Source organism: Boleophthalmus pectinirostris, unplaced genomic scaffold (assembly GCF_026225935.1).
Source record: "Boleophthalmus pectinirostris isolate CB_2022bp ecotype Guang Dong unplaced genomic scaffold, ASM2622593v1 HiC_scaffold_1, whole genome shotgun sequence".
Lineage (NCBI taxonomy): Eukaryota > Metazoa > Chordata > Actinopteri > Gobiiformes > Gobiidae > Boleophthalmus > Boleophthalmus pectinirostris.
Window position 1 is genome coordinate 19,893,424 of NW_026570970.1, and position 20,073 is coordinate 19,913,496.

The 20,073-nt window shown below is 39.5% G+C and overlaps 5 protein-coding genes across 17 annotated transcripts in view; 3 read left to right on the top strand and 2 right to left on the bottom strand.

The window, feature by feature from the left end:
• The window catches only part of mycbp2 (MYC binding protein 2), a 33,505-nt gene extending 26,658 nt beyond the window's left edge, over positions 1 to 6,847 (top strand). For 8 of the 13 annotated variants that reach the window (XM_055153279.1, XM_055153307.1, XM_055153322.1 and 5 more), the window contains 22 exons: positions 224 to 373; positions 459 to 622; positions 979 to 1,135; positions 1,211 to 1,435; positions 1,528 to 1,593; positions 1,757 to 1,996; positions 2,109 to 2,198; positions 2,307 to 2,387; positions 2,462 to 2,728; positions 2,818 to 3,101; positions 3,176 to 3,272; positions 3,357 to 3,476; positions 3,547 to 3,648; positions 3,724 to 3,852; positions 3,947 to 4,079; positions 4,169 to 4,272; positions 4,350 to 4,538; positions 4,630 to 4,737; positions 4,830 to 5,039; positions 5,125 to 5,232; positions 5,369 to 5,534; positions 5,613 to 6,847. In XM_055153279.1, the coding sequence (XP_055009254.1) occupies positions 224 to 373; positions 459 to 622; positions 979 to 1,135; positions 1,211 to 1,435; positions 1,528 to 1,593; positions 1,757 to 1,996; positions 2,109 to 2,198; positions 2,307 to 2,387; positions 2,462 to 2,728; positions 2,818 to 3,101; positions 3,176 to 3,272; positions 3,357 to 3,476; positions 3,547 to 3,648; positions 3,724 to 3,852; positions 3,947 to 4,079; positions 4,169 to 4,272; positions 4,350 to 4,538; positions 4,630 to 4,737; positions 4,830 to 5,039; positions 5,125 to 5,232; positions 5,369 to 5,534; positions 5,613 to 5,728 (3,306 nt within the window). In that variant the 3' untranslated portion in view covers positions 5,729 to 6,847. The remainder of the gene's footprint in view (positions 1 to 223; positions 374 to 458; positions 623 to 978; positions 1,136 to 1,210; positions 1,436 to 1,527; positions 1,594 to 1,756; positions 1,997 to 2,108; positions 2,199 to 2,306; positions 2,388 to 2,461; positions 2,729 to 2,817; positions 3,102 to 3,175; positions 3,273 to 3,356; positions 3,477 to 3,546; positions 3,649 to 3,723; positions 3,853 to 3,946; positions 4,080 to 4,168; positions 4,273 to 4,349; positions 4,539 to 4,629; positions 4,738 to 4,829; positions 5,040 to 5,124; positions 5,233 to 5,368; positions 5,535 to 5,612) is intronic. The other 5 variants (XM_055153285.1, XM_055153314.1, XM_055153338.1 and 2 more) reach the window with 2 other exon arrangements.
• Positions 6,848 to 7,262: 415 nt separating this feature from the next.
• On the top strand, positions 7,263 to 13,256 carry fbxl3a (F-box and leucine-rich repeat protein 3a). The gene is made up of 5 exons (XM_020936302.2): positions 7,263 to 7,522; positions 7,862 to 8,243; positions 8,318 to 8,440; positions 9,400 to 9,571; positions 10,040 to 13,256. Exons 2-5 carry the CDS (start codon positions 7,863 to 7,865, stop codon positions 10,678 to 10,680), a joined length of 1,317 nt encoding a protein of 438 aa, XP_020791961.1. The 5' UTR covers positions 7,263 to 7,522; position 7,862; the 3' UTR covers positions 10,681 to 13,256.
• A 13-nt stretch (positions 13,257 to 13,269) lies between these two features.
• Positions 13,270 to 15,511, bottom strand: cln5 (CLN5 intracellular trafficking protein). Its single transcript, XM_020936316.2, has 4 exons — positions 15,297 to 15,511; positions 14,692 to 14,866; positions 13,984 to 14,209; positions 13,270 to 13,895 (listed from the first exon to the last, which is right to left on the bottom strand). Exons 1-4 carry the CDS (start codon positions 15,401 to 15,403, stop codon positions 13,408 to 13,410), a joined length of 996 nt encoding a protein of 331 aa, XP_020791975.1. The 5' UTR covers positions 15,404 to 15,511; the 3' UTR covers positions 13,270 to 13,407.
• Positions 15,512 to 15,572: 61 nt separating this feature from the next.
• zgc:162944 (uncharacterized protein LOC569993 homolog) lies at positions 15,573 to 17,304 on the top strand. Its single transcript, XM_020936223.2, has 4 exons — positions 15,573 to 15,793; positions 16,340 to 16,511; positions 16,595 to 16,793; positions 16,912 to 17,304. The coding sequence occupies exons 1-4, from the start codon at positions 15,599 to 15,601 to the stop codon at positions 17,105 to 17,107; spliced, it is 762 nt and encodes a 253-aa protein (XP_020791882.1). The 5' UTR covers positions 15,573 to 15,598; the 3' UTR covers positions 17,108 to 17,304.
• Positions 17,188 to 19,846, bottom strand: acod1 (aconitate decarboxylase 1). The gene is made up of 5 exons (XM_020936224.2): positions 19,778 to 19,846; positions 19,533 to 19,694; positions 19,171 to 19,260; positions 18,895 to 19,094; positions 17,188 to 18,293 (listed from the first exon to the last, which is right to left on the bottom strand). The coding sequence occupies exons 1-5, from the start codon at positions 19,787 to 19,789 to the stop codon at positions 17,357 to 17,359; spliced, it is 1,401 nt and encodes a 466-aa protein (XP_020791883.2). The 5' UTR covers positions 19,790 to 19,846; the 3' UTR covers positions 17,188 to 17,356.
• Positions 19,847 to 20,073: the final 227 nt, after the last annotated feature.

The window sequence follows — 20,073 nt, forward strand, 5'->3', positions numbered from 1 at the left end:
TTGTCACTAGCACATTCTGATTAAACTACCTGCCCGGTTGGACAATAATGTTACTCCTACATAGTTAACATTTGACAAAACTTAAAATTAATAGTACTTTTTTTTTTTCCCTCATATAGCTTTTAAATTTCTCAGGTGCTTAGAACATCTTCTGAAAGAAAAGTCAGATATTGTCTTTTAAGATTAAAAGGTTTTGAACCTATTTTTTTTATTCCACTTATAGGCTTTCAACTGGCTGCTGTGCAACGTGATACAGACCACATCTTTACATGATATACTATGGCATTTTGTGGCATCTCTTACACCATCTCCTTTTGAACCTGAAGATGAAGAGGATGAGGAAAACAAAGGCAACAAGGAAATTGTGGAACAGGTGAATAATGTCTAAAATGACACCATCTTAAAACTGGTTAAAGTGTAATTTGCTCATATCACATTTGTTTTGTTTTTTTACATAGCAGGAAAGGGACCTGGGTGTCTGTGAGCATCCCCTGTCAGACATCGTCATTGCTGGAGAGGCCGCTCACCCTCTTCCTCACACCTTCCACCGGCTCCTCCAGACCATCTCTGACCTCATGATGTCCCTTCCCAGTGGTAGCTCACTTCAGCAAATGGCTCTCAGGTCTATATAATTTTTTCACTTTGACCTGTCAAATGTATACATGGTTTCTCAGTCCTTCCAAAGCAGTGTTTCCCATTAATAATGGAATGTATATGGTGGCCCCCAATAGTCTACAAACAAGCTGAGCAAAAATGGTAAAACAAATGATATTTGTAGTGTTATTCTAAACATACAAGTAGGTATATTCAATGTGTAATCAGTGCTTTTTATCAATAAATGCAAGTGACAGTAACACCAAATATTGTATTAAATAAAATTATGCAAATTGATGGACCATTTGTGCCACCTTAGGCTTCATATCAGTCTGTGGGAAACATTGCAAAGGCATATTGTAAATGTATGGATCTCTATTTTAGGTGCTGGAGTCTTAAATTCAAGCAGTCAGACCATCAGTTCCTTCACCAAAGTAATGTTTTTCATCACATCAACAACATATTGTCCAAATCAGATGATGGAGACAGTGAGGAAAGCTTTAATATCAGTGTGCAATCTGGCTATGATGCAATGACTCAGGTAATGTTTTATGATTAGCCTGAATTGTACTGCAATTTATCCAATACATATTTAATACAATAGTTTATTTTATAGGATCTGTGCCTGGTCACCTGTCTAAAAGACCTAACAAGTGTTGTAGATATGAAGACATCTAGTCGCCCAGCTATGATTGGAAGTCTCACTGATGGATCCACAGAGACTTTTTGGGAATCTGGAGATGAAGATAAGAACAAAACCAAAAGCATTACGATTAGCTGTGTCAAAGGCATAAATGCTTCAAATGTATCTGTACACGTGGACAACTCCAGAGATATTGGGGTGAGAAAATACCGTAACAATAAAGTGATTTTATCCTCATAAGAAGAATTCAATTTACTTAGTTTTCATACATTTACTTTTATGATTCCCAGAACAAAGTCACTTCAGTTACATTCCTGTGTGGAAAAGCGATTGAGGACCTCTGCAGGATAAAACAGGTACTGTTTACTGTTTATTATAACTACTATTACTACTACTATTACTAGGAACCCCACATTTATTTGGAAACAGAGATGGGTAGTTAGTAGAAATGATGATAATATGTAGCAACAATTTTCACAAATTTCCTTTATTTATTTATTTTATTTATTACTTTATTAGGTTGACCTTGACTCTCGACACATGGGCTGGGTGACTAGTGAGCTCCCTGGCGGGGGTCATCATGTGATCAAAGTGGAGCTGAAAGGCCCAGAAAACACACTGAGGGTTCGACAGGTGAAGGTTCTTGGGTGGAAAGAGGGCGAGAGCATCAAGATCCCAGGACAAGTGTCGGCCAGTATGGCCCAACAGAAGAACTGTGAGGCAGAGACTCTTAGAGTGTTTCGCCTCATCACCTCCCAGGTATATCACAATACTTTTTATTACAAAACTGCCAGTATATGTACAGTAAATTGGTAAAATGTTATCTATTGGAAAACATATAAACACCTGTTTCCTACTTATCTTCAATTAGGTATTTGGAAAACTCATTTCTGGTGATGCAGAACCAACTCCAGAACAAGAGGAGAAAAACTTGCTATCATCTCCCGAAGGAGAGGACAAGGTCTTTTTCTGAATGAATGTGGCATGTTTTAGAAACGTGGTTCATCTTATAATCAGTTATAGTTAATGATGAAACTTTGTATATTTTTTTATTTTGAATTTTTTACAGGCACCTTCTGATGCAGACCTCAAGGAGCACATGGTTGGCATCATATTTAGCAGAAGCAAACTCACTAATCTCCAGAAACAAGTAAATATTCAGGTCCTATAAGTATGCCCTTTTCATCTTCACACATCAACTAACTGGTAAAATTTCCCAAATAGGTGTGTGCACATATCGTTCAAGCTATTCGTATGGAGGCCACAAGAGTCAGGGAGGAGTGGGAGCATGCTATCTCCAGTAAAGAGAATGCCAATTCTCAGCCCAGTGATGATGATGCTTCTTCAGATGCCTACTGCTTTGAGCTCCTGTCCATGGTCCTTGCTCTCAGTGGCTCTAATGTGGGCCGCCAGTATCTAGCACAACAGCTAACTCTTATGCAAGATCTTTTCTCACTGCTTCATACCGCCTCTCCACGAGTACAAAGACAGGTGGGCTGTTTTTTTTTTTTTGTTTGTTTCTAAGGGCACCATGTGGGCTTTTGACTATGTTTTACGCAGTTGTCTTGTATTACTATTAGGTGACATCATTACTTAGACGGGTACTACCTGAGGTGACCCCAGTACGACTGGCCAGCATTATTGGAGTGAAGGCTCTGCCCCCTGCAGATATCAGTGACATTATCCACTCCACTGAGAAAGGCGACTGGAACAAATTGGGCATCTTAGACATGTTTCTGGGCTGCATTGCTAAAGCCCTTACTGTGCAGCTCAAAGCCAAAGGTACAACCATCTCTGGCACTGCTGGCATGGCTGTGGGCAAAGGGGTAACAACAGTCACTCTGCCAATGATCTTCAACTCGAGGTGTGTATTCACATATTTGAAATCATACAAATGACTGATTTTGTGGTTTGAGTAACTGTCCAATATTTCTTTAGTTACATCCGAAGAGGTGAGAGCCACTGGTGGATGAAAGGCTCCACTCCTCCACAAATAGCAGAGATCATCATAAAGCTGGTCAAAGACATGGCAGCAGTAAGTTTTCTCTGTTTTTCTATGTTCCTTGATCTATGTACCCAGTTATTGTTTGTCTTTACAAATATACTTTTATTTGTAAAGGGCCATTTATCTGATGCATGGTCCAGAGTCACCAAAAATGCCATTGCTGAGACTATCATTGCTCTGACCAAAATGGAGGAAGAGCATAGATCTCCTGTAAGATGTATCGCCACAACACGGGTAAATTAATACACTGTATACATTTAAATCACCTATAGCTCTAGACTCAACTTCTTTTTTTCCCCCACAGCTTTGGTTAGCCTTGGCTTCACTTTGTGTTTTGGACCAAGATCATGTAGACAGGCTGTCCTCTGGCCGGTGGATGGGCAAAGATGGTCAACAAAAACAGATGGTAGTTATAGTAAAACACTCATGAAAAATTCTAATAAAATATATTTTTAAAATTTGTATCTGTTGTTCTTTACAGCCCATGTGTGATAACCATGACGATGGAGAGACAGCCGCCATCATCCTGTGTAATATTTGTGGCAACCTTTGTACTGATTGTGACAGATTCCTCCACTTGCATCGGCGCACACGCTCTCACCAAAGACAGGTCAGTGGAAGTCCATAAATAAATATAGTATAAATAGTGTATATACACACACATACAAATAAATTAAAGTAATATTTTTATGTTTATTGCACAGGTATTTAAGGAGGAAGAGGAGGCTATAAAGGTGGATCTCCATGAAGGTTGTGGAAGGACCAAACTTTTCTGGCTTATGGCCTTGGCTGATTCAAAAACTATGAAAGCCATGGTGGAGTTTAGAGAGCACACAGGTAACTACTATGTTATTAATGTTGGGGTAACCTGTGATTGTCATGGATTTGGATATTTGTTCAGATATTAAGAAGTGTGTTATTTGTAGGTAAACCAGCATCCAGCAGCTCAGACGCCTGCCGCTTCTGTGGTACCAGGAATGGAACTGAGCTCTCGGCTGTGGGAAGTGTTTGTTCAGACCCAGACTGCCAGGTACTTGCAGTTGCCAAACACTACATTGGCACTTTTTGTAATAATTTTCCCTAACTTCCGTTTTATCTCTTTTGTAGGAGTATGCCAAACTTGCCTGCAGTAAGACACATGCTTGTGGGCACCCGTGTGGTGGAGTCAAGAATGAAGACAGTTGCTTGCCCTGTTTGCATGGCTGTGACAAAAACACTGGCTGCCTGAAACAGGATGCAGATGACATGTGTATGATCTGCTTTACCGAAGCCCTCTCAGCTGCCCCTGCAATACAGGTAGAGACAAAACATGATAGTAGACCTATGGATTGTTGTTTGTTTGTTTGTTTGTTTGTTTGTTTAATTCATAAATCTGTTCTGTTTGCAGCTGGATTGTACTCACGTATTCCACCTTCAGTGCACTCGTCGTGTTCTGGAAAATCGTTGGCTTGGGCCTCGTATTACATTCGGTTTTATGCAGTGTCCCATTTGCAAGGTATGTTTCCTATGCAGAACTTAAAATATATATTTAATTCCCTTATTCCTGTTCATGTGACTAAATGTGGTTGTTTTTTGTCATATCTATAGAACAAAATCAACCACTCTGTGCTCAAGGACCTGCTGGATCCCATTAAAGAGCTTTATGAGGATGTAAGGAGGAAGGCTTTGATGAGACTGGAGTACGAGGGTCTACACAAGAGTGAGGCAATAACTACTCCTGGAGCACGCTTCCATAATGACCCTGCAGGATTTGCTATGAACAGATATGCATATTATGTCTGCTACAAATGCAAGAAGGTTCTCCATCGTCTATTATTTTAATTAAACGTTTAATTGGTGATGTTTGTCAACATTGAGAGTTCATATTATTATTGTTTACTAGGCCTATTTTGGAGGAGAGGCACGCTGTGATGCTGAAGCGGGACAGGGAGATGACTATGACCCCAGTGAGCTTATCTGTGGAGCTTGTTCAGATGTGTCTAGGGCTCAGGTGAGCGATTTATTCAAAAAAACTCAACAGTTTGACCAAAAAACATGCAACATACTTTTGTACAATACATGTATTATATATAGATACATACAAAAAATACATTTATCTTTAATGCTGCTTTTTGTGTACTTGCTAGATGTGCTCTAAGCATGGTACAGACTTCCTGGAGTATAAATGCCGGTACTGCTGCTCTGTGGCGGTTTTCTTCTGCTTTGGCACCACCCACTTCTGCAATGCCTGTCATGATGACTTCCAAAGGATGACCAGCATCCCAAAAGAGGAGCTGCCTCATTGTCCTGCAGGTGTGTAACTGCTCTTTTTACATTGTTGCACATGTGCAGCCATTCAAAGTTTGCTCACAAATACTATTTCTTTCACAGGGCCAAAAGGCAAGCAGTTGGAGGGAACAGAGTGCCCATTGCATGTGGTACACCCTCCAACAGGAGAGGAGTTTGCTTTGGGCTGTGGTGTGTGTAGAAATGCTCACACGTTTTAAAACCTGAACTGTACAAACAGTTCTCTACTGTGATTTGGCTGCAGCTGAGACTCAGCCGTGAAGCTTGGTGTTATCGAGTTTCCTGCCCAGTTCTGGACCAGGTCTTTGCTCGCAGCCAGGCGTCTTCAGGTCTGCATCAGTAACGTGTACTCTGCCATATAAGAGTGGTGGCTACTCTGACGTAACCTGATTAAATACAGAACAATAACTTTAAAAAAGGAAAAAAGAAAATTACTTGTGACGTGTTTGCATGCAGCCGGTGTATTCCCCTCGGCTTCTATAGACGTTGCACACCTCCTGATCTCTGAAGTGTAACATTACAAGGTTTAACAAAGAGTATAGAATAAGGCAAGTTTGGATCAGTGTGGGATTTAAAAAAAAGGAACAGGCTGCATTTCCAGCTTCCTATAAATTTAAAATATTGTTATATGTAACTTTTCGTATCTTGTACAGTATTCTCCACTGTCAAGTGCATCATGGGTTGACAGATAAAAAATTGTTGGTGGAAAAGACTGTTAAAATGTTATGTTTAGGCGGAAAATAGTGTATGATTTATCTAATCTTGTATATAATGATATTATTCAAAATAGCTGTATTACAAAGTTGCTACTCTTCACTTCATTTTTGTTTGATATTCTGGATTATGTTTGGAGCCAGAACTTTTATTGAAGTGCAATACTGGGTGTGCCTCCTATTTTGCAGCTGTTAAACCTATGGAATGTATGTCGATAAAGCCACTGTACATTTTTATACAGTAGTCAGTATCTCCTAAATGTCAGCTCTCTTCCATTGTCTATGAGAAGTAGATACCTGGAACATACTGTCATAAATCATATTTGCAACCCTTGGTGAAATAAAATAAAATATTTTAAAAAATGAAACACTCAGGAGGAGACTGACAGTTGAGTTAGGAGAGAGGGCCCGTCTTGACACCAAACTGTGCACCCATCATCCTTTTTCCAAGCAGGAGGCAGGGGGGTTGGGATCATTGAAACAGAGTGTAGAGAATAAGAGCTGCTGTTAAATAAAAAGCTTATTACACGTGAATCTGCTCTGTAATATTTGTTGTGGATGGAGCTGAATGGTAATAAACCAGGTTCTCTGTTTCCCAATGCTTTATTACTGTGTCTTTCTTTTTCACTGTGCCCCATGTAACTTTTCTGCTTGTCCTCATGGAAATATTGTGTTGTATTCATCTGCATAAATTTGTTTAATTTTATGTGCTTTATAAATAGACAGGTTTAAATGCCATGAACATTTTAGACAAAGCAATAACAAAGCAGGTGATATTCCCTTCAGTGCACCTTAAATTGTTTCTTGGGTATATAGTACTGATACAAACAAATACCACGTTACTTGGAAAAATATAGATAAGAGCTACTCTACTCTACCATTTTTATTATAATAAGTATTATTCTTTCTGCTCAGTAAACCATCAACTCAACTGCATAGACAAGCCTTTCCAACAGCCATTTCAGATTGCATTTCCCACAATGCACCGCACCACTCACAACAACACTCGCCATTTCAGTTTTAAGGGGGGTCACTCCACCGCCACCAGCTCCCACTAAGGAACTAGGTCAATCGAGTGGAGGTGCAGGACTCACGCCGATTCTTTTCTGAAAACGTCTCCCGCTCTTATCCGTGGTCAAGTGGCTCTGTTTTTGTGCTCTAATGCGTGCGATCTGGTTCATACGGATGAGTTTATGCAGCGTGGGCCCAGGCTGAAGTGTCAATCTCTCTCGGATCCTCCTGCTAACAGCTTCCTAACTATAAGCGACTGTAAACATCAAGGTAGGATACGTGTGGGAAGTGTTTCCATCCATGCGCACATTTCTTTTGAGCTGTTTTTGCTTTTTGTATGTTGTAATAGGTAGCAACATAGTGTAGCTGGTATAAACCATTAACATAAAAAGCAGATGTAACTTCTGTGCGCATAGCTAGCTGCCCTTATTAGACATACACTTACAAGGCTACACGTTTTGACCGTGGGCCTCTCATTCATATTATTTCATCGTAAATAACACTATCTGCAATCTGCTGGAGCAACTGGGGATTTGTTTTTATTATTTCAATTTCAAACTTATTTTTCTCCAACTCATTTTGACATATATTTGTTGGGTTTCTTGATAGGATGAAACGCATGAAAGGTAATGAGGAGGACAGTAACAGCTCCCCCAGTGTAAACCAATCTGAGCCATATAAAAGGATGCGGCCGGAGGACCTGGAGGAGCCTGTGGCAGAGGGGGACAGTGCAGCACCAGGCTGTGATTGGGCCCGGCTGCCCCAGGAGCTCCTGCTGCATATCTTTCAATACCTTCCGCTTCTGGACCGGGCCTATGCCTCTCAGGTGTGCCGGGGGTGGAACCAGGCTTTCCACATGCCAGAGCTGTGGAGGTGCTTCGAGTTTGAGCTCAACCAACCAGCCAGCTCCTACCTCAAGGCCACACATCCTGATCTCATTAAGCAGATCATAAAAAGACACTCCAATCACCTGCAATATGTTAGCTTCAAGGTGGGAATGAGTCTCCAAACCCCTCCCTTTCAGGTATGCAGAGTGTATATAATACTGTGTTTTACTCTTGTCAGGTGGACAGCAGCACAGAGTCGGCAGAGGCTGCCTGTGACATCCTCTCACAGTTGGTCAACTGTTCTCTTAAAACATTGGGACTCATCTCAACTGCTAGGCCCAGCTTTATGGAGGTCCCAAAGGTAAAAGCACCACAGAGACCAAGTGTATTTGTTTTATTATCGTTGTTATTTCACCTCTGCCTCTGTCTACAAGTAAGCTTATTTTCGTACATTTTTACTGTGCTCTCTGGACTGACTCCAGTGTGCAATAGATTTAGTTCTGTTTACTTTACTTTTGGGTCTTGTTCATATACACCACGCATCATTCACCCAAAACATGCACCATGAGCCATGTGAAAGTCCATCAGCTGATTGCTGAACTTATTTTTATGACAGTGTGCTTTAAGTGGACACACAAAGCCCTGTGAATATGCAAACATGCAATCACTGCCACTGTACACTGTGGCCTTTCACCTGAGGCTAAATACACCATGAAGGCTATACACGCTGGTGACGCAGACAGAGGCAGGAGGAGATGTGTCTCGCTGAAGATTATCCAAATTGCCAGAGGAACGTGTCAAACAGCAGCTGTACAGCACCCATTCATAGCCTGTAAAGGCCTACATGATCCAAGCACTCAGAATGCTTGGTGCGAGCTTTTAATGCGAATCAGAATGCAGCTATGTTCACACTGGCCAAAGCGCTCCTCTGTTGGAGTGAATGCTCTTTTTTTGTCAACCTAACTAGTGATAGTGTGAAAACGATCTAAGATTCAAGAATTCTCACACATGGACAAGGAGAAGCAAGATGACATTTACAAGAATAAAGCCCAGAAGTTATATTGTGTCTTTTTACTGAACACAGGCTCTTAACATTTAGACTATCACAATAGCCTTGAAATGTTCACATTACAAGGCCTTGGTTACACTCTCCGCACAATAACCATAATACTGCCTATGTTGTAGAAACATGTGAGTTTAAGAGACCCTACACACAAAGAAATGACTTGTAGCTGTTGGATTACACAGGTTCACAGTGAAATAGTGACTTATTAGAAAGGCAACACTGATTTAACTAACTTTTTATTTTACTTTTCACAGTCTCACTTTATCTCAGCTCTTACTGTGGTATTTGTCAACTCCAAATCATTATCTTCACTCAAGATTGATGATACACCAGTAGATGACCCATCTCTGAAAGTGCTGGTAGCAAACAACAGTGATACTCTTAAACTCCTCAAAATGAGTAGCTGTCCTCATGTCTCTCCAGCAGGTACTTGATTTAATTATAACAATTATTTACCCAGGTAAATTACAAACATGTTCTTAATTTATAATAAGGGACTATTCACATTTCAAAGAGGACTGTAGTAGGGGTGTAACAGTACACAAAAATCACGGTTCAGTACGTACCTCAGTTTGGTTAATTTTTGGTACAGTATGTGTTTATTAAACCAACAATTTGTTTTAACATTATAGAAATGGGAAAATAAAATAAATGCAAAGTGCTGCTTGGTAATACTAATAAGCCAAATAAAATATTCTTGAATAAACACATCTAGTGGCAGAAGTTAACACACACAAATTGCGTGAACTCATTCGGTTTGTGCATTCCTGCACCAAACCAAACGTCCGGTACCGAAACAGTTTGGCACGAATACATGTACCGTTATACCCCTAGTCTGTAGTAAAGATGCAAACAAAACCCAATGTTCCTATTCATATTTGTGCATAATTGCAGGGATCCTGTGTGTAGCTGACCAGTGTCATGGCTTAAGAGAGCTGGCCCTCAACTACCATCTCCTGAGTGATGAGCTCCTGTTGGCTTTGTCCTCTGAGAAACACGTTCATCTGGAGCATCTTCGTATTGATGTTGTGAGCGAGAATCCTGGTCAGCATTTCCACACAATCAAAAAGAGCAGCTGGGACGCTATGGTGCGGCACTCTCCTAAATTTAACCTTGTCATGTACTTCTTCCTCTATGAAGAGGAATTTGGCCCTTTCTTCAATGATGAAATTCCTGTCACCCATCTTTACTTTGGTCGCTCTGTTAGCAAGGAGGTATTGGGCCGTGTGGGCCTACACTGCCCTCGTCTGGTGGAGCTGGTAGTATGTGCCAATGGTTTGCGTCCTCTGGATGAAGAGCTCATCCGTATCGCTAAGCACTGCACCCAGCTGTCTGCTATCGGACTGGGAGAGTGCGAGGTCTCCTGCAGCGCCTTTGTAGAGTTTGTCAAGATGTGCGGCCGGCGGCTCTCACAGCTGTCCATCATGGAGGAGGTGCTGATTCCAGATCACAAATACTCCCTCGATGAGATTCACTGGGAGGTCTCAAAGCATCTAGGGCGAGTCTGGTTTCCAGACATGATGCCCACCTGGTGAAGGGGACAGTCTTGTCCATGGCTGAATCTCCATGTTTGCAATAAGTGCTCAGAATTTCCCTCATTCTGAGGGAAATGTTTGTAAATGTGGAGGTGGCTTAAAAAAAGTTTTGTTTTTTTTTCCTGAGTTTTTTGGGTTTTTTCCTGAGTGAAGGAGAATGTCAGTGTGGTGCCTAAAACACAACATAAATATTATATATTCTATACATCAAAAATAAATTAGCTTAATCTAATGAGTGGAATTTATCTTAAACATTCTGTACACATGAAGAATTATGATTATTAACATTGTATGAACATTGTTGCCAGGTTGTATCGTCTAGATTGCTGTATAAAATGTCTATGTATGTATGTGCACAGTTGTGCATGTGAGTCCACCAAATGCTTTAATATTTACATAATACGGTGGTTAGAAAGTATGGCAAGCTGTCCAGTTGACTCTAACACTGATTCACAAGCTTTCTTGTTTTTGGCAAAAAGCGTAGTGGTTTATTTTATTTTCTACATCTGGGAGCTGACATGGTCCTACCACACCTTATCTAGCTAAAGTTAAAAAAAAAAGTTTGGTCTAGTAGTCTATCTTATTTGTCAATAGCAATGCAAGACTGACTAGGCCCAAATCTATTGATGAGATGTGAGGTGTATCAAGTTTTTGTGAACTGATTTTTTTTTTTTTAATCATTTCATTTTTTTTTTAGTTAATGCAAATTATTCTGTTGCTACATCAAACACATCTGAAACACAGTTCATGTTTCAAGTATGTTATTTACCTTGATATGTAGAAGCACCTTATAATTCTGAGTAGATCCTTCAAGGGCACAAATGCCACAATATCTTTAGATTTGTACTGTTGATTTTTTTTCTTAACTTTCTTAACTGTTATGTATATAATGCACAAAGAGTCTGAATTTGAGAATGATTGAAAATATTGATTCGATAGTGTGAACTGATTTTTGTGCATTATTTTGACAGCCTATTGTGCACGCTGGGAGTGCAGCATTTTTGTTCTCTTGTGCATTTATTTGTATATTGTCTGTAGAGGTTTCATTAGTATCTTCTGCTCTTTGCCTGTTCCAACTCTAAACCTTTGTTTATTATTGTGATCTGCCTTCCTCATTACCTTTGTCTGATCTGCTGTCATTGCACTGTGCAACAGAACCAAGGATAATGCAGGAATGTCATTGCCAGCGGAGTTGTAGCTTTTGTCATTGATCACATCCAAGCATCCACTAGACTCTGTTATAAAGGTTTGGCAAGTCAGATGAGTGAAACAAGCTTTTTTCCTTTAAGAAGGAAGTTGATAGAATCTGTATATAAAATGCTGTGTGTTTGATCATCAATAGAAATGTACTTATTTCTGTATTTCACCCTCTGTCAGGGTTTGAAATTTCTCTTGTCTTTTATAAACAGATATTCTTTTACTAGATTTTTCATTCTCTCTTTACATATAAAAGTATAGAGTTCGGGATTATGTTGCCATGAGAATTTAGCATAATGTTAAACCACTGGAGATTTCATGACGTTAAATACTAACAGCTTTCATTTAAATGAGTTCCAACAATAGAGTGTGATATATGTATTTACCAGTAGTGACCCCAATTATTGCTTATTTGCTCCATGGCCCTTCTGTTTGTTCTTTATTTCATTTTGCCAATGTATTACTCTGGACGTTTTGCACGTCTGTTCACAAATGTTTTTGCCGTTTGATCCCAAGCTCTATATTTATTTATTTATGTAAAGTTTTTGTAAAATGCTTTTTTTACGGTTGTGCCGAAGAAATGCTATTAACTGTAAGCAGTAGAAAATGAATAAGTACTGAATGAGCCATAGGCTTCATTCTACTGCTTCTTAAACATATTGCGGCGTGTTGAAACAATTCTTTGTTTTTGTTCCTAGTGTTTGATACAAATAAATAAAAGGTTGGAGTTGGCAAAAAAAAAAAATTTCCACCTGTTTTTAGTACATTTTTTTTTTAGCAATCCTGAGCATAATTCATCACCAGAAAATCTGTTTTAATTAATGTATTAAGATTGACATTCTTTATGAAGATACATTTGACTTGATCTGCTCAGATGGCAATATGAAGTTACAAGGCCCATATTGTTGAATTGTGCATTTGTTTGTAAAAAAAAATGTTTTGCAAATAAATGAAATGTCTTACAGAAGAAAAAAGCTGTAGCACCTTAATTTGACCACAATAGTGAAGCCATAAACACAAACAATGCCTGTTAAAAATGCTAATAATATACTTGGTCTGTTTTCTGTAAAGATGATCTTGAATCACTGATAGTTGGACTGCTGGTTGTTTGCTGTAACTGTTTTAAACCTGGCTGGTTGTCTGTGCTTGTGTGCAGTAATATACCACAATTTTATTCATTATTGCTTCAGATGGTGTGCAGTGAATTTTCAGTTTTAGTTTATGGCAGTTCTAAAGCTACACAAGTGTCTACACAAGATTTTAAAAGCAATGTCAAAATACTTTAAAACACGCCTCCTGCTTTTCTGGTCACCTCTAAGAGAATGGAATACTTCTGGACATATGATTCAATACTGGTAATAAAGAAATAAATAAAAATCCTTGTGCCCATCATTTGGTATATACATTAAGATATTTTATTAGTTTTATCATAGTAAATTAGTCATTCATCAGTATTGTCTTAAACTCATTAATTACAAAACTCAAAATTATCAGCTTTGATGTGACTGTGGTGTATTTGCACATCAGATGTCACGGTAATGGTACTTCCTCATATGTGATCTGTATATACGGATATTTCATTGGCAAATACCAGTATTCAAAGTTGTAATAAAGGTAAAAACTTTTGTCCAGCACAACTTTGTCATAAGCTTCCAACAGACTAACAACTATGTCAACATAGGACTGATGAGGCCTGAACATGTAGTAAAATTTCCTAATGTCCTTTGCTAGGTTTTCCAGTGCAGGCTGGCCAAAGATAGCACTGTCGTTTCCCAGGTATCTTGGTTCTCCACTGTACAAGTAGATCTTTGTGTAGTTGGTTTGTGTTCGACTGGACAGTTTAGCCCCCAGTTCAGTCAGTTTCCTGTATGTGCGATGAACAAATTGGGAGCAGTCATAGGACTCAAACCAAACTGTGGCATTGGAGCTTGGGTCCGAGCGCACGGTCCAGGTTTCATAGTAAATACCAGTGCTGTTGTCCTGCTGCACCCACTTGGCCAAGTCATTGAACTGGTTGCCTGGAGAAAGTCAGTTTAAACAACATAAATTAAGTTTGTCAAAATTGTCTTATACGATTCATATATTTTAGATTATTTGACATCTCACCTGAGATTTCACCTATTTTTTCCAACGTGCCATTTTGAGACCAGTGTAAATCATCTATGCCTTCAAAAAAGCAGGCAGCTCCCTGATTGCACCAGAATGGGGCATTGAATTTGGGTCTGAGGTGAGGAAAGGTGCAGTTGCCCAGCTGAAACAGTTCATACCACTCCGTGGTGAAATTAGTCCTCATCTCGAAGCTACTGAAGCCAATGGCGTCATGCATAATATGCTGCAAAGAGAACAAGCACAACATAGATTTTTGTGAAGCTGTGGTGGAAGAAGTATAAATTTTTGTTACTTAAGTAAAAATGCAGATACTAGAAAAAAAATTGAAAAAAATACTCAAGTAAAAGTATAACATGAAAAATCTACTTAAATAAAAGTATTAAAGTACCCATTTAAAAATGTGCTTCGAGAGTAAACCATGAAAATATTAGTTAAAGCTTCAAATGTTGTGAATTTTGTTCAACAGAAACAACTCAATTGATCAATAAAAAACTTCAAACAAAAAAATACATTTACTTTCCGGCCCTGTTAAAAAATGTGGTGTAGAAAAGTACAAATACCAGCTCCCAAATGTAGCTAGTTAATAAAGTAAAACACACACACACACACACAAAAAAGTCCATAAGTGTTAAAAAAAAAGTGTTTGTGTGCTTTACTACTTGTACTTGTTACATTCGACCACAGGTTTGGTGGCTTTGTTCTTACCACTTTTCCAAGAAGATCTCCATATTTGAATTCCCAAACAGGAGTCTGTAGTCGATAAACCGAGATGACATCACTTTCTGTCATGTAAGGTATCCTTCCATCCTGATCTCCTGTAGGACAGAAGGGGTACAAGGCCTGGCAGTAGGAGTCCACATCCGGCCGATAGTCAAACCTCCTGTGGGTGAAAGAATGTAGAGCACACATTTAGGCACATACAGATATATACATATAACGTTAGTCTTCGTTATTTACTCTTTACTTCTTAATGGCATAATGCAGCCCTCAGACATCATAGACGTGTGCTTTCTACTGCAAGTTTATATTCACCATCAGTCTTTGGCCTTCCTCATTTTGGACACCCATGACCTAGCTAACCTAAGACTTTGATCATTAATCTACACATATTAAAGAGTAAACCTTCTATAGAAAATCATGGGGGAAAAAATAATAACAAAAATCTGCCTATCATAACCTGCATAGATTATCAAGTTGAGTCACTGTTTTTAGTTTAAGAGTTTAACAGCGTTTATCACAGTAGCTCAAATCAAGAAAAAAGTTTCGACGGTTGTGTCACATGATTTTGTTTACTAAAATAAGTGACTTACTTGTAAGGGACAGGCCACTTCTGCCGTTGTTCTTCACTGCTTCTTAACGGAGAGAAAAAGCTAAAACCCAGTAATAAGCTAAGAAATAAAACTAGATAACAAGTCATTCTATAAATGTTGAAAATAGAGGTAAAAGTCGACGCTAGGACGAGAGCCTGTCCATTGCTCTGCACTTCCTTGTGATGGTCACATGAATGTAAGATGGTAGTAAACAAAGCGTACACACGGTGGCGCTCTGAGTAAATGTATACGTAAACTCTCGTAGAAGAAGCAGTTTCCGTCCTTTGTCAGCCCTTTCCACCATGCTCAGTCTGCTGCGCCACTGTACCCCACGCCTTCTCACGCTAAGGACGATCCAGGGTCTCAACTCACATTTTTACTCCACTGAAATGGCTAAACGCGTGGCTGTGGTGCTGGCGGGCTGCGGAGTTTTTGATGGCAGTGAAATACACGAGGCCTCGGCTGTTTTGGTACATCTGAGCAGAGGAGGTGCAAGTGTAAGTTTGCATTACTGTAATATAAACTAATAATAATAATAGTCATAAACCTGGTGGGAAAGCGAGCAGTGTTGTTTTGAGCACTTACTTCTCATTAAACTGTGTGTTATATAACAGCAGTTGGGCATATTTCTAACAAACCTATTTTGGCATGCAACAAACCATGCACATGAACACTTTCGAAAGTCAGTTTTCAACTTTCGGTTTCCCCACCCTTGAGGGGAAACCCTTGAGCGGAAACCGAAAGTTGTTGATGTTGGCTTGAATGTTCCACAGTCTGACATTATATTTACCTCTCTTTGCGTTATTATTGTATTACAAGTGTTACTCCTCAAAAATACATTGAAAAACATGCATCGTATCTTGACCTGGTGGCATCACCTGCTTGTCTCCATGGTGATGTTGTTAAACTGTGGGACATTCCAAGCAAGGCAATAATATCTCCATAGTGAAAAGCATCTGGCAGGCCTTGTCCTAGCAAGTTACACAGTGCACCTTTAAATCTCTGGGCTAAGCTAAACTAAGCTTCCATTTGCTACTTTGCAGGTGAATATGTTTGCACCCAACATTGACCAGATGCATGTGATAAATCACCTCAAAGGAGAACCATCACAGGAAACCAGAAATGTGTTAGAGGAGAGTGCCAGGCTGGCCCGTGGAAACATCCAGGACCTGTCCAAACTGAGCGTCAAAGATCACGATGCCATCATTTTCCCAGGTGAAGTTTACCTAACATACCTGTATAACATTGTTTTTAAATAGCTTTTGCGTCAGTGCATAATAAATGTTGTATCTGTTTAGGTGGTTTTGGTGCAGCCAAGAACCTGTGCACATGGGCGGTGCAGGGGAAAGACTGCTCTGTGAACTCAGAGGTCCAGGCTGTGCTGCAGGCGTTTCGCACTGAGGGCAAACCAATTGGCCTCTGCTGTATTTCACCTGTGCTCGCTGCCAAAGTGTTTCCTGGATGTGAAGTCACTGTTGGCATTGAAAAGGATCAAAAGTATGTGCCTATTTTTGGTAGTTTATTGCAAGTGCATATTTTGTGTTTTTTAAATCTATTTATTGCAATTATTTATTTCAGCACAGCTCTAATTAAGTGTTTTTCAATACTTGTTTAGGTATCCAAACACTGCTGATACAGCAGCAGCTATTAACCAGCTGGGATGCACACATGTGAATAAGAGTGTCAGTGAGAGTCATGTGGATGAGAAGAACAAGGTGGTCACCACCTGCGCCTTCATGTGTGACGCGCCTATTCACGAGGTCTTCGATGGCATCGGCTCCATGGTGAAGGATGTGCTAAAACTGGCTTGATTTGTTTTTTGGACTTATTTGAGCAAGATTCATTTGTAAGCACTTATATGATTACAACAGGCATAATCAATCATCACAGATCAAATTAAAACATGTTTATTTACATAATCAAATCAGCTACTCTACACCGATTGTCTCAGTAATGTAGATAGAAAAAACATTGCATGACAATAATGTAAATAAATGGTATTAAGTTATTGTGTCATTTTTTAATATATACGGCTATACGGCATTCATATATAGCAACAATTACACCTTGTGGGAAAGATTTGCCATTTTCAAACAGGAATATAGTGAAGCACAGTCTCTCTCATTCTCAATGTTTTCTATCATATCAATAATGCCTTCAACTCCCTCAGAAGTCAACACTGCAGATGCGTTTGACTTGAACTTCTCTATCAAGTCCTCGTGACTCAATGGCTTCCTCCAGTGGCCATAAAAAGTATTGCACTTTGCTGCATAACGTTGCCCATCATTGGTTTGCAATTCAACCTCACTATACATATTTTCAAAGCTTGGTTTGTTATCTGCTGGTGTTTCTATTTTAACCTTGGACAGCAATTCTTTCAGAGCTTTTCGATTTATTTGCGTCTTGCTGAAAGAATCTACGGTCACTTTGTTATCCAAAAGAGCTGAGCAGGCATTGAACTGAAATGAGTGCCTGGCTTGATGCTGTGATGTGGGTAAAGCGCAGTTAATATACTTGGATGGGGGGACTCTAAGTGTGATGCTAATAATTTCACTGGGTTCAAAGCTCCTCACTTCCTCTATCTTTGCTCTTGCCGCTAGTGCTGCATCTGCAACCCAGTGCATTCCCAAATGGGCAGGAATCCTCTTGAAGGCAACATCCTGCTTTTCTAGGCTCCATTCAAACCCACCGTCACCACAGCCAGGCATAACACTCGGATCATAGTCTCTGTAGTAGATCCCAAATCCACAGTCCATGTCTAGAATAGCAGGATTTCCTTTGAGTCCCAGTTGAACCAGCTGAGCAGCCTCTAAGCCTCTCCGTGTTGCATTGCCAATGTGGAGAGGTTTGGTTTGGGTAGCTGTGTTAGCTAAGGGAGCACCCGCAGAGGAGGCAGCCACAGCCAAAGCATGACTGCACTGCAAAGCGGATAGACCCAAGAGTTTAGCTGCTGCTGCTGCACTGCCCATCACCCCTACCACACTGGGAGGATGAAATCTGTTAAAACAAAAAAGTTACATATCAATAACTGTATATTTTAAGGAGGGATGGATAATATGCCAAAAACATGATTTTCTTAGAGCATTATCATGATTTTGACTATACTATGATTCATTTCTACTTGAAAAGGTAAATAAAGTAATTTGCTTCTTCTGAGAGTTCACACTTCACTGTGGTTGTTTAAAGCCTCCTGTCACTTACTAAGGACATGACAGAAGCTGACCAATAGAAGGAGTGGGAGTGGAAAAGTGTGTTTGAGTATTCAGATGCAGCAAACAACTTAATAATCATGATTTCACCCAAACGGCATATACTCAAAGATCAGTTTACAATTTGATTTCTATCCCCTTGGTGCTCAGCTCTAATTTTAAGTATAATGTTTTTGTTAAATGTATTGTCTTCTAATGAAATAGAAATAAACAAGTTTGCTGATGATGACCATATTGGACACCTTTAAGAATAGCAACAATAATAATAGCAATATTTTCCATAAACCATTATGCCACAAAAAAATTCTGTATTTAGATTTTACTTGACAGCATAAAGACACTCAGAGAAGAAATGGTCTGCCGCTGGTTTACACGACGAATATTTTTACCTTTCAGGGATGTTTTGAGCCTCTCTGGAAAACCTCAACAGCCTGCCCTGCACTTCAATGCCCACATTAAAGGCCAGAAGCAGCTCCAGTCCTGAGGGCTTTTGGGGCATTGTCTCCGCCAGTGCCAGTAGAGCAGGTAGCACCGCTCCAGAGGGGTGAGTTGCAGGATGCCAAGTGTCATCAAAGTCCATGGAATGAACCTATTACCAGACAAGTGGTGCTAATGAGAGTGTGTTCAAGAATAAATTGTCTTCACATGTATCTTATAACACCTACTGCAATTCCATTGACAAAGGCAGCATAATGAGCTGGGAGACTAATTTTGGATTTTCCCCAAATGCAGCTCTTCTCTTCAGAACTGAATAACTGCAATTAGACACACAGAAAAGCTTGCAATTAGATGTGGACACAAGTGTGGCTCCAGTTAGACTTAGGCTTAAACAAATTTTATTGACCCACAAGGGAAATTATTTGGACACAGTAGCTCCCACATCACAATATATTATTACTTTTTTTAAGGCTTAACAGGTTGCAAACAAAACTGCATCAAGAAAACTCAACACATACTTAAAAAACACAAATTATATAGTAATATATTGGCATACATATCTATTGTCCTAGAGTAAAGTTCATTCTACCTGGCTGTAAGTGAGCGCTTTGTTGAAGACAGATGTCCTGGTTCCAATGAGCCCTACGCCCAGAGTGTCAAGCATCATTCTTTTGCTCCTCTTAATCACACCATCTGTCAACTGAGCGCTGTTAAGAGCATGGATCCCCACACCAAAGCTCTCTGTAATACCCTGTAAAGGTGAAATGAGGCTGTTCAGACCAAAATATAAAGAGAGAGATCAATTATCTAAATTAACTACACCACTGTTCTTACCTTGCGCAGCATTGTTCTTGACTAAGATAATATGACATTCTTGGATCTTTTATAGGTCCCTGTAATCTGCACCAAATTTCCCAGTGACACCATAAAGAGAAGTTAAGACTTTCATAATGACTCAGTGCTTGTCTTTTTTTTAGTTTTGGTTTAGTTTAATCTAGGATTTGTTTAGACAAATTACTGAATTTACATCACTCTTTCAATTTTCTTCTTACCTGTTAATATGCTCAAGTACCCATTTATAAGAAAGAAAAAGGGCACCTTAAATTCATAGGAAATCTCATGCACATAAT